Here is a 12841-nt window from a genome sequence, read left to right on the forward strand (position 1 = left end):
GCTTCCAGCCTACCAGGGAGGAGCAGCGGCCTCCTTTCCCATTCCCCTCTCCCCTTTTGTTTCCCTCCCTGCATTTTTGTAATTCTGTGATGATGGTCTGGCTGCTGTAATATCATTTTAGTGCACTACCCATATATATTAGGAGTTGTATATAAAAGAATTATTTCTCTTACCTGACCTGAGAAACAAATGAATATTATTAGTTTTTTAACACCTTAAGTACTGTTATCCACAGCTAATACTGGAAGTAAGAATGAGTGGACAGCCTCTTAAAATCTTTTTACAAATGAGTTATGTGAAAGTATTTCCCATTTTTCTTTGCTGCAGGCACTGTGTTGTAGGAAACCTTTTTTTATATAACACAGTGTTGCTTCTGCTCCTTCATGCAGCACATAGTCAAACCATGGAACACGTTGCCAGGGGATGTTGTGAAGGCCAAAAGTATAACTGGGTTCAAACAGAATTAGATAAGTTCGTGGAGGACAGGTCCATCAATGGCTATTAGACAAGATGGTCAAGGATGCAATCCCATGTTCTGGGTGTCCCTAAACCTCTGACTGCCAGAAGCCGGGACTGGATGATAGGGGATGGATAACTTGATAATTCCTCTGTACTGTTTATACCCTCTGAAGCTTCCAGCACTGGCCACTGTCAGAAGATAGGATACTGGGTTAGATGGACCATTGGTCTGACCCAGTATGGCCAGTTTTATGTTCAGATGTTCTCAGTTGTTTTGGTGATTTTTACAGCAAGAAGTCTGCTGAAGATAACTGTGACCACAGGCTGGGTTTTTAAACATGTTGGGAGGGGGGGAAGCATTGTCTTTTTAAAAAAAGATTACAACATTATTTTAACAAAAAGTCACTTTATTAATTCTAGACTACTTCATTCAACATCTTCGGTAACCATTGGAGGCCAAAGTTGAATCTTTTGGCCCAATTAAACATATGTTTCCAGAACTATAGTATCATATGGTTAGAACTTGTTTTCAACAATAACACCAGAGTTACACTTAAAAAATATTTAATCTTTTCCACTTCCAAAGAGAGAACCTTGCAAAACCCAAATTAGTGTCATGAACATAGGAGGTACATCTAAGTGAGTTTTCACTTTGCAATGAGTTCAGGGCAAGCCTGGAATATCTGCAACATTTTTAAAGTGTAAAATGTCACCCAGATTAATAGAATTTCCCAAATTAGACACCATTTAGTACCCCTTGCTTTTGTTTTGAAGAATTGCACGTCTAGTTTGATTGTATTCAGTGTGATGGCTCTAAACAGCCATGAGAAAAGGTTAATTAATTTTTCCTTTGGTGTTGTTTCAGAAACTTCTAGACCTGAACAACCTTCATTCCATCATGGCTGTGGTATCAGCATTGCAAAGCGCACCTATTTTCAGGCTGACGAAAACCTGGGCTGTAAGTTAACTTGTCTTTATTTCAAATCTTCTCCATTTTGTTATGGTGTATAGTAATCCTGTGCTTTGTTGTCTAAACGTCACTCGATCGCTGAGTTAGAGCTGAAGGAGGGAAGGAAATTTACCTTTAGAAGTGATTTTGTGTGTGCGCAGAGGTGACAGTAACCCGGCACGCCCCGGTGCGGGGTACTGCCAAGAGCTGGTGCACCGTCCTGGGGTGGATCGGCTTCCCCAGGCGCAACTTAAAGGGCCTGCAGCTCCCAGCAGCGGCTGGAGCCCCCGGCCCTTTAAATTGCTGCTGGAGCCCTGGGGTAGCGGCGGCGGGGCTGGGGCGGCAATTTAAAGGGCCCAGGGCGGTAGCGACGGCCGAGCCCTGGGCCCTTTAAATCATCCCTGGAGCCCTGCCGCTGCTTCCCCAGAGCTCCGGCAGGCTCCGGGGACAATTTAAAGGGCCTGGCGCGGTAGTGGCAGCTGGAGCCCCGTTCCTGGAGCCCTGCTGCTGGAGCCCTGGGGAAGCGGCGGTGGGGCTCCAGGGACAATTTAAAGGGCCCAGGGCTCCGGCAGCTGCCACTACCCAGGGCCCTTTAAACTGCTGCCAGAGCGCCCGGCTGCCACTGTTACCCTGGGGACGGGGAGGGAGGCACTTGCCGGTACAGGGTGGCCCGGGGCTGGCTCTGACCTCCCCCAGCCCCGCCCTTTCTGCCCGAGGTCCTGCCCCTTCCAGGGGCCAGAGCCGGCCCCAGCCCAGCCCCGTACCGGTAAGTCCCTATACTTACTTTCACCCCTGTGTATGTGTTATCAAATTAATCTAATTTGGCGTCAACTTGAAACCATCTGTTTATGAACAAGAAATCTATATTGTTTTACGGCAGTTAGTACAAACCATTGCGTTACACGTTTAACTAAAGCATAAGCTTAACTTGTTTGCGTTACTGTTATTTCCTTTCCCTGATTTGTTTGTCTCATTCATCTGTTGTGCCATGTAATAACCTAGACTGTGAGCTCTTTGAGGCAATGACTTGTTTTTTGACTATGTGCCTGTACAGCATCTAGCATATTAGGGTCCTTACTCCTAGTTGGGGTCTCTACATATTATTGTAGTACAAATAATAATAATAAAAAAGCTTTCTTAGGTAAGTAGTTCTATCAAGATATCAAGCAGGACTTTGTTCTTTTAAAAAGTCTTTCGAGCAATTTTTGTCAAAGTCCAGGTTAACAGACCAAAACATTTCTGTATTTTAGGCAAGTCAAGCTTTCCCTTCAGTTCACTGTTTGTGTGTGTGTGTATAGACAACATATACTATAATCCAAACTGTTTCTGGTGCCGAAAATCTTTATGAAAAGACACCTCCCCTCTTGTTCCATCTTACACACACATGACTTACTGTGATGTTTTGGGGATCACCCAGACCAGTAAGGGGTCTGTCACCACCTGCCCTGTAACTTTGGGTGTCTTAATGGTATGCAGCTATGGCTTAGAGCTCTAACAATGGTAGCCAGTCCACAAACATAAAGGTCTGACCCTGGCTTCCACCAGCCTACTTACTCCTTGCAGGCTTGACGCCAGAGCCCTTCCAATCTTGAGTCTTCCCAAATCTGTCCAAACCAAGTTCTCAACTACCAGACACTCAGACTTTCCCCCTCTTGGTTAATCACCCTCAAAGACATGAAACCTGCCTCCACTTACCAGTTCTCTTTGGCACATACACTCCACACAGTTTTCACAACAGAGACTGCTGAGGGTAAAAGTAAACAAACTGTTTATTTACAAAAACACAAAAAAAACACAGATTCAAAGATGGAATAGCAAGGGAAAGTGAACACATACAAGTTACAAAGGAAAAAACATGAAGATGCAGTATCAGGCTTTACAGTTCTAAGTTAGATACATTCCCTTTTCTAATACAAGTTACCTATTGCCTTTGAACAGTTTTCCAGTATACCCTCCGACATAAAGTAGATCAAGCAATCACAGCCAGTCCCCCACTTTTGAGACTTTCCCTCAGTTCTGGATAAAAACTGGCTCCTCAGCCAGCTCTTTTAAAACTGTTGGATGCAAGTTATTGGGACCTGCTGATCTGAAAATGTTTAAATGTAGTAGCTTTTATCCAGAAACGTTAGTGGAATGGAAAGAGTAGTGTCATCACCATCTGATGAGGCTGCATCATCTGTTTTTCCCAAATACAGAACAGAAATATTTATCGAACATTTCTGCCTCTTCTGCATTTTTATTGATAATACTACCATTTCTATCTATTAATGGACCAATACCATGGAATCATAGAATCATAGACTGGAAGGGACCTCAAGAGGTCAGCTAGTCCGGTCTTCTGCACTCATGGCAGGACTAAGTATTATCTAGACCGTCCCTGACAGGTGTTTGTCTAACCTGTTTTTAAAATCTCCAATGATGAGATTCCACAACCTCCCTAGGCAATTTATTCTAGTACTTAACCACACTGACAGTTAGGAAGTTTTTTCTAATGTCCAACCTAAATCTCCCTTGCTGCAATTTAAGCCCATTGCTTCTTGTCCTGTCCACAGAGGTTAAGAAGAACAATTTTTCTCCCTCCTCTTTGTAACAACCTTTTATGTACTTGAAAACTGTTACCATGTCCCCTCTCAGTCTTCTCTTCTCCAGACTAAACAAACCCAGTTTTTTCAATCTTCCCACATAGGTCATGTTTGCTAGACCTTGAATGATTTTTGTTGCTCTTCTCTGGACTTTCTCCACATCTTTCCTGAAATGTGGCACCCAGAACTGGACAGAATACTCCAGCTGAGGCCTAATCAGTCCAGAGTAGAGTGGAAGAATTACTTCTCATGTCTTGCTTACAGCACTCTTGCTAATACATCCCAGAATGATGATCGCTTTTTTTTGCAACAGTGTTACATTGTTGACTCATATTTAGCTTGTGGTCCACTATGACACCCAGATCCGTTTCCGCAGTACTCCTTCCTAGGCCGTCATTTCCCTTTTTGTATGTGTGCAACTGATTGTTCCTTCCTAAGTGGAGTACTTTGCATTTGTCCTTATTGAATTTCATCCTATCTACTTCAGACCATTTCTCCAGTTTGTCCAGATCATTTTGAATTATAATCCTATCCTCCAAATGACTTGCAACCCCTCCCAGCTTGGTATCATCCGCAAACTTTATAAGTGTACTCTCTATGCCATTATCTAAATCATTGATGAAGATGTTGAGGAGAACTGGACCCAGAACTGATCCCTGTGGGACCCCACTCATTATGTTCTCCCAGCATGACTCTGAGCCACTGATAACTACTCTTTGGGAATGGTTTCCAACCAGTTATGCACCCATCTTATAGTAGCTCCATCTAGGTTGCATTTCCCTAGTTTGTTTATGAGAAGGTCATGCGAGACAGTATCAAAAGCTTTACTAAAGTCAAGATATACCACGTCTACCACTTCCTCCCTATCCACAAGGCTTGTTACCCTGTCAAAGAAAGCTATCAGGTTGGTTTGACACAATTTGTTCTTGACAAATCCATGCTGACTGTTACTTATCACCTTACTATCTTCTAGATGTTTGCCAATTGATTGCTTTATTATTTGCTCCATTCTCTTTCTGGGTACAGAAGTTAAGCTGACTGGTCTGTAATTCCCCAGGTTGTTCTTATTTCCCTTTTTATAGATTGGCACTATATTTGCCCTTTTCTAGTTTTTTTCTGGAATCTCTCCCATCTTCCATGACTTTTCAAAGATAATCAGCTAATGGCTCAGATATCTCCTCAGACAGCTCTTTGAGTATTCTAGAATGCATTTCATCAGGCCCTGGTGACTTGAAGACGTCTAATTTGTCTAAGTACTTTTAAACTTTTTCTTTCCCTATTTTAGCCTCTTTTGGTCCTACCTCATATTCACTGACGTTAACTATGTTACATGTCCAATCACCACCAACCTTCTTGGTGAAAACCAAAACCAAAATCATTAACCACATTTCCGCATTTGCTGTTATTGTTTTTCCCCCCCTCATTGAGCAATGGGCCTCCCTTATCCTTGGTCTTCCTCTTGCTTCTAATGTATTTGTAGAATGTTTTCTTGTTACCCTTTATGTCTCCAGCTAGTTTGATCTCGTTTTGTGCCTTGGCCTTTCTAATTTTGTCCCTGCATACTTGTGTTATTTGTTTATATTCATCCTTTGTAATTTGACCTAGTTTCCACTTGTTGTAGGACTCTTTTTTTGAGTTTCAGATCATTGAAGATCTCCTGGTTAAGCCATAGTAGTCTCTTGTCATATTTCCTATCTTTCCTACACAGTGGGATAGTTTGCTCTTGTGCCCTTTAATAATGTCTCTTTGAAAAACTGCCAACTGTCTTCATTTGTTTTTCCCCTTAGACTTACTTCCCATGGGATCTTACCTACCAACTCCTTGAATTTGCTAAAGTCTGCCTTGAAATCCATTGTTTTTATTTTGCTGTTCTCCCTCCTACCATTCCTTAAAATCATGAACTCGACCATTTCATGATCACTTTCATGCAAGCTTCCTTCCACTTTCAAAATCTCAACCAGTTCCTCCCTATTTGTCAAAATCAAATCTAGAACAGCTTCTCCCCTAGTGGCTTTCTTCACCTTCTGAAATAAAAAATGGTCTCCAATACATTCCAAGAACTTGTTGGATAATCAGTGCCCTGCTATGTTATTGTCCCAATAGATGTCTGGGTAGTTGAAGTGCCCCGTCACCACCAAGTCCTGGGCTTTGGATGATTTTGTTAGTTGCTATAAAAAAGCCTCATCCACCTCTTCTTTCTGGTTAGGTGGTTTGTAGTAAACCCATACCATGACATCACCCTTGTTTTTTACTCCTTTTATCCTTATTCAGAGTCTTTCAGCTAGTCTGTCTACTATTGCCATCTCAACCTCAGTCCAAGTGTATATATTTTTAATATATAAGGCAATGCCTCCTCCCTTTTTCGCCTGCCTGTCCTTCCTGGGCAAGTTGTACCCTTCTATACCAATATTCCAGTCATGTGTATTATCCACCAATCTGTGATGCCAACTATATCATAGTTCTGTTTATTTACTAGCATTTCGAGTTCTTCCTGCTTATTCCCCATACTTCTCGCATTAGTATACAGACATCAAAGATACTGATTTGATTTCCCCCCCAGTTCTGTCTTGTCTCTCCCTTATCCTTGCTATAACAGCCCATGCTCCCCCCAGATTCCAAACTTTCTCTCAGGTCTCCATTGTCAGGATTTTTTTTTGTTCGTAATATATTTGAAAAACTTACTGTTATCGTTAAGTCTGCTGGCCACAGTTTCCTCCTTTGCTCTTCATATCTGGTATCCTATTATCATATCACATGAAATCATATAATATCATATATTTTAGTTACTGTAGGCATTTCAATTTACTTTGCCAGATTTTCAAGTAAAATTTTATTTGTAAAGAAAATTCACATCTTTCCTCTTGGACTGAAAATCTTCCTTGTTACTGCAGAAATAAAGATAGTGGAAGCTGAGGAAATAAATGGAACCTTTGCAAATTTTGGAAATATGCTTGGTTAATAAAGTCTTGTAATTATCTTTGAAAGACTTACAGCACTAGTAAGGGCAGTCCAAGCTTCTCTCCCATGCCCCCAACCAATATGCCACCACAGCTCTTGAAGGACCACCACTAAGACTCGTAAGGGGAGTGCTGTTTCCATGCTTATGGAACTCACCCTTCTACTGAGACTGCGAATAAGAATCCCAAGTGTTAGAGTTTCAGAGTAGCAGTCGTGTTAGTCTGTATCTGCAAAAAGAAAAGGAGGACTTGTGGCACCTTAGAGACTAACCAATTTATTTGAGCAGAAGCTTTCGTGAGCTACAGCTCGATGAAGTGAGCTGTAGCTCACAAAAGCTTCTGCTCAAATAAATTTGTTAGTCTCTAAGGTGCCACAAGTCCTCCTTTTCTTTAAGTGTTAGAGTGTGTGTTGTGGATAACTGCCTACTGGGAATTAGACTGTGACGAAATCCTCATTTCATACAGCTTACTGAAGGAATCTTGATTTGTAAATCACCTTAGCTGACCCTAAGACGAGAGAAGGATGTCTTTGTGTCTCATTACTCAAATCACATCTCTGTCATGTGATTTTCATATAATATGATGAGAAACGCAAATCTATATGCATTAATTCTGCATTATCTTGTAAAATGTTTCTATTTCAGCATAGAAGTTCTGCTGTGACCACCACTCAGTAGATGCTTTGATTCATGATATTTTAGCATTCAATCCCAATGCTACAATACTATGAAACAAAAGGTCTATACAAATTTCCAATAGATGCCTTTGGCTGGACTCCCAGACAATGCAAAATTCTGTGGGCAGACCTGTTGTTTATACTAAGGAAGATCAGTACAATACTCCAGTTTTCTTTTAAATTATAGTGGCTTCCCATTAGGGAATGAATTCATTACAGAATGTACTTAATAACTTTTATTGGCCCTTTACTATTCAATCGCTTCAGTCCTCTTAATTTGCTGTTAGTTTATACACAACAACCAAGTCATCTCTCAGTTGAAGTGCTCACTTGTACACAAAACTGTATGGTAGAATGTTTCATATTCATTATCCTTTTAACATTTTATCCCAGTTTATGTTTAAAGAGGTACATTACTTTCTCACTTTGTTCTCTAATGAAAAGTTTTATTTTCAGACTCTGTTTTCTGATGAGACTGTCGAGGTTTTAATAATATATCTTATTGCGATTGTGATTTTTTTTGCATCATGATATTATTTGGAAATAAACATTTTAATTAGAGTGCAAAATATTGGGAGGAGGAAGAATGGGGTCATCATCAAGGTATATATCCTTTTCTGAGTTATAATTTGTAACTTAAGGGTCTGCTCTGTTTTAAGACTCTCAGAACTTGGTGCTCCTGATTGTAACTCCTTTTGTTTCGATACACCTCTGTTACTTCAGGAGATTTTTAGTCTGCTCCAACTTCAAATATTTATCCTGGTTCCTTTGTTTCCTAAAAATGCTAACCTATACCATTGGTTATTTTAAAAAAAAAATCAGAATCTCACACTACCCACATTTTAGGGCTTTCACCAGTGTGTCTTATTCTGCTTTTTCTGTGATGGATTTGCAATTTGAGTTTCAATGAAGAATTGATTTCAGTCTTTCCACCAAACACAAACACCACAAATTTGAAGATGATACAAAATTATTCAAGATAGTTAAATCCAAAGATGACTCTGAAGAGTTACAAAAGGATCTCATAAAACTGGGTGATTGGCCAACAAAATGGCAGATGAAATTCAATGTTAAGTGTAAAATGCACATTGGAAAACATAATCCCAACTACCCACACAACGAGATGAGGTCTAAATTAGCTGGTAAACACTCAAGAAAGAGATCTTGTAGTCATCATGGATAACTGAAAACATCTTGTTGGTGTGTAGCAGAGACAAAAACCTCCAATGATGGAGATTCCACAACATCCGCAGGCAATTTATTCTAGTGCTTAACTACCCTGACAGGAAGCTTTTCATAATGTCCACCGTAAACCTCCCTTGCTGCAATTTAAGTCCATTGTTTCTTGTCCTCTCCTCAGAGGTTAACGAGAACAATTTTTGGCCCTCCTTCTTGTAACAACCTTTTATGTATTTGAAAACTGTTATGTTCTCCTCAGTCTTCTCTTCTTCAGACAAACAAATGCAGTTTTTTCAGTCTTTCCTCATAGGTCATGTTTTCTAGACCTTTAATTATTTTTGTTGCTCTCCTGTGGACTTTCTCCAATTTGTCCACATTTTCCCTGAAATATGGTGCCCAGAGTCCAGAGGTGTGTGTGTGTGTATATATATATATATATATGTCAGTATATAAATCCCTGGTACACCCACACCTTGAATACTTTATGCTGTTCTGGTCACCCCATCTCAAAAAATATATATGTGATGGGATATTTACTCCACACCGACCCTGAAGGCATAAGGGGGCTCAGGAAGGGGCAGTTAAGTTTCACAGTTGTACCTGACGGAAGGCCCATGGTTTTATAAGTATTAATTGCTCATGTAACTTAGCAGGGCTTCAGCCATGGGGGGGGGGGGGGGGGGGGGGGGGGCAAAGGGGAGGAGGGAGGTTGGGGCTGCAGCCGCAGGGTGGGAAGGGGGTTCAGGGCTTTAGCTAAGAGGAAAGTGCCAGTTTCAGCCCCAGTGCTCTCCCTGTAGCTAAAGCCCCAAGGCCCAACATGTGCTGCGCCCCACTCCCCAGCTGAAACTGGGAGTGGAACCATGGGGAATCCTGAGCTCCAGCATCCCCCACCGGGCTGAAGCCTTGAACGGAGCTGCAGGGCTGAAGTCGTGAGTCCTGGTGTTCCCTGGGGGCAGAAGTCCTGAGCCCCATACCTGGAGCCCTACAGCCCCAACTTCCCACCCCATGGCTGAAGTCCGTAACCTCTTGTCCAGCATTATGGGACATTTCAGAGTTACGGACAACCTCCGTTCCAGAGGTGTCCATAACTCTGAGGTTCTACTGTAAGTTTGTTCCATCAGTGGCTGTTAGCCAAGATGATCAGGGACACAACCCCAAGCTCTGGGTGTCCCTAAACCTGTGACTGACTGCCAGAAACTGGGACTGGATGATTTTGGATGGATCACTTGATAATTGTGCTGTTCGGTTTATTCCCGCTAAAGCATCTTGTACTGGCCACTGTCGGAAGACAGGATACTGGGCTAAATGGACCATTGGTCTCGCGCAGTATGGCCATTCTTACGTTGTTATGTTTTTGTTGTATTATTGTACAGCCGCCAGGCAAGGAGAGCAGGAGAAAGTTGCTGCATTAAAAATATTGTTTCTTCTTGGGTTCTCTGCCATTCACCCTAGATTTTTTTTTTTTTTTTACTACTCCTAATAGAAGCTGTGACTCTGTTAAATATATTTACAGATTCAGTTTTTTCCTTTTTCCTTTAATTTACAATCAGATCTGGAGGTCAGGGAATTAGTGAACTCTAGCAGAACATCCAAATGAAGAAACATACAAAGCTGCTCAGATTAAAACATTGTTGGTTTTGAGCTCCAGTGAAAAATTAGGGAGCCAAGTGAAAATAGAACCTATTTGAATTAGTAGTTTAAAGCATGTTGTATGAAAAGAGGAACTGTACTTAAAAACAAAAAACAGATTACTTACCCAAAGGACCATGTTCCTATGGAATAAAAGATGTGGTTACATTTTGCTGCTTTGTATGTAATTATTTTGTGTTACATTCGTAGTTAGTGATTTGTTCTTTCCTATATGCAAAAGTTTGGAAGTGTTCAAAACACAATAACGTCAGTGAAAATCTCTCTGAGTTCTCTTAATTATATTGGTTATATAAGAGTTAATCTAGAAAACAGAATGGGAAGTGCTGGCTGTGTGTTGTACACAGTATGTATGTGCTATGTATGGGAATAACACAGTGCCCAGAAATCTTTATATGTCCTCCAAAGTATTCTATCAGATCTCAAATGCTTTTATTTGTATAATGGAGTACAAACTAGACCTCAATAGGGACCAAGATGGAATACTGTCTGTGTATTTAAATTGGAACTGTGAACTGCATGTAGTTCTCATTTTGAAATTAATATGAGTTCTCCCTTTTATTTTAATGGGCATTGGGTTGGGCTCAGAGTGATTGATTCTTATGCTGATTCCATTGAAGTCGATTGCAGAATTCCCATTAACGTCAGAGGTACAAGATTGGCCCTTAGCATGTTAACCATTCAGCACTGGACACTTGGGTTCAAATTCTGCTTTCAGTTGTAGGCAAATATTTGGTCTCATGAGTGCACATTACAAAACCCCTACAAAATTGGCACAAATCAGCATCACTGACAGTTTCTGCTGAAAGAGAATCAAGACCATTTGTATCTGAGATGTACTGGCAGAGATGGGCATGAGCCACTTGCAAAGTTCCTGCCCATCTAAGCCTACCAGAAGCCAATGCTATTAGTCTCTCATGTTTAAGAAATAGAAACTTGCACAGAAAATGTGAATAAAATAATACACTGTGTAAAAAGGAGTGAAAAACAAAGAGTACTTTCATTAAATTTTCTTTAAAGTTTAACTTAAGTTTCATCATATTCAACTGTCAAATTGAGGATTAAATTGTCTGGACATCTAAACACGTGTGTTTTCCTGTGGCTGTTTGCTACTAGCCCTGTTTATACCAAAAACAAGGTGTGTGTGTGAGAGAGAGAATTGGGAGCTGCCTTGGCTTCATTAATCCTTTATATCCACTTCATAAGTCACTAAGTGTTTTTCAGTGCCGGAAAAAATATTGAAAGCTCCACCCACATCTTGCCATAGGAATTAAAATGGCAGTGTTAGGTTTTACTGCTGTGCTGTGGAGTATGTTAAAATGAATTAAGTAAGAAAAGCATGTCTTGAATTGATTTAACATGGTCACTAATATCTGCTTTCCTAGCAGTGATCAAGTTTTAATGTATTCACAGGGCAGTGCCCTATAAGATTTCCCGAAGAGCTGGTGTGAAGTGAGCTGAAAACACAACATTAAACATCACTTGTGATGTGACAGTTGAGATGTATTCGCAATCTGTTCTGCATCCTTGTCACTTGATACGTTTAGATTTATAAAACTATACAACATGGGGCCTGATCCTGCAACATTTGTGCACATTGATTTCAATGGGACTGCTCTTGTGAATAAAATTTGCTTGCACAAATAACTGTTTACAGGATCAACTCTTAAGTATGATCAAATTCTCTGCAATTAAACATGACATGATAGTGATCTGCTACTAGTTTTCTTAGACATGCATGCCATGACGGTCCCCAAAGAAGAGCTTTGAGTGAACATAATAGAAAAGAAAAGAAGAGGTGTAGCATGCCTAACAATTCAAGTAGGAAATGTGGTGAGCTGTGATTGTCTGCTGCACAGTGTGACAGTTTTGAAAGCCAGCTAGGGCTCTCAAATCTTTGCAGCTCTTCACAGCCCTCTTGGGACAGCAGTCACTGTTTGATAGAGTCAAGGATTTACTTATAGCAAGCCTTGGCAGCACACTCTATAGGTAAAGTTGAAAACAGTTTCCATTATAAATCTGCTTCCACACTTAAAACTTTCCAAAACATAACTTTTAGTTAAATTTTCCAGGGTTGGTCTCTGCCAAAAGGTGATTTTTTTCCCCCAAGTTTCAGCAAAATCCTGTCAGCCTTGTTTGGGTTATGAGAGTGGAAAAGAAACTTCCAACTGTTTAAAAACAAAAATTCTAAGCACAATTTTTAAAGCAGGGCTGCAGCAAAAAGAGCTGAAGTTGAAACTGTTAGCTCGGCATGGACATAAACTTTATTGACAACTAATACTTTTGCATACTTTGGAAAAATATAGCAGCTCCCAGCCCCCCTGCCATGCGGGGCTGGGAGCTGCAGGGGGGGAGCTGCGGGTGGGGGGCCCTACCAGCGGCAGAGGCTGGG

General features: G+C 40.9%; 1 protein-coding gene across 15 annotated transcripts in view; it reads left to right on the plus strand.

Annotated features, from left to right (window-relative positions):
- The window catches only part of RALGPS1 (Ral GEF with PH domain and SH3 binding motif 1), a 375247-nt gene that overhangs the window by 100529 nt on the left and 261877 nt on the right, over positions 1-12841 (plus strand). For all 15 annotated transcript variants that reach the window (XM_037879494.2, XM_037879497.2, XM_037879496.2 and 12 more), the window contains one exon: positions 1325-1417. In XM_037879494.2, coding sequence (XP_037735422.1) covers positions 1325-1417 — 93 coding nt within the window. The remainder of the gene's footprint in view (positions 1-1324; positions 1418-12841) is intronic.

This window comes from Chelonia mydas, chromosome 16 (genome assembly GCF_015237465.2).
Source record: "Chelonia mydas isolate rCheMyd1 chromosome 16, rCheMyd1.pri.v2, whole genome shotgun sequence".
Taxonomy (NCBI): Eukaryota; Metazoa; Chordata; order Testudines; family Cheloniidae; genus Chelonia; species Chelonia mydas.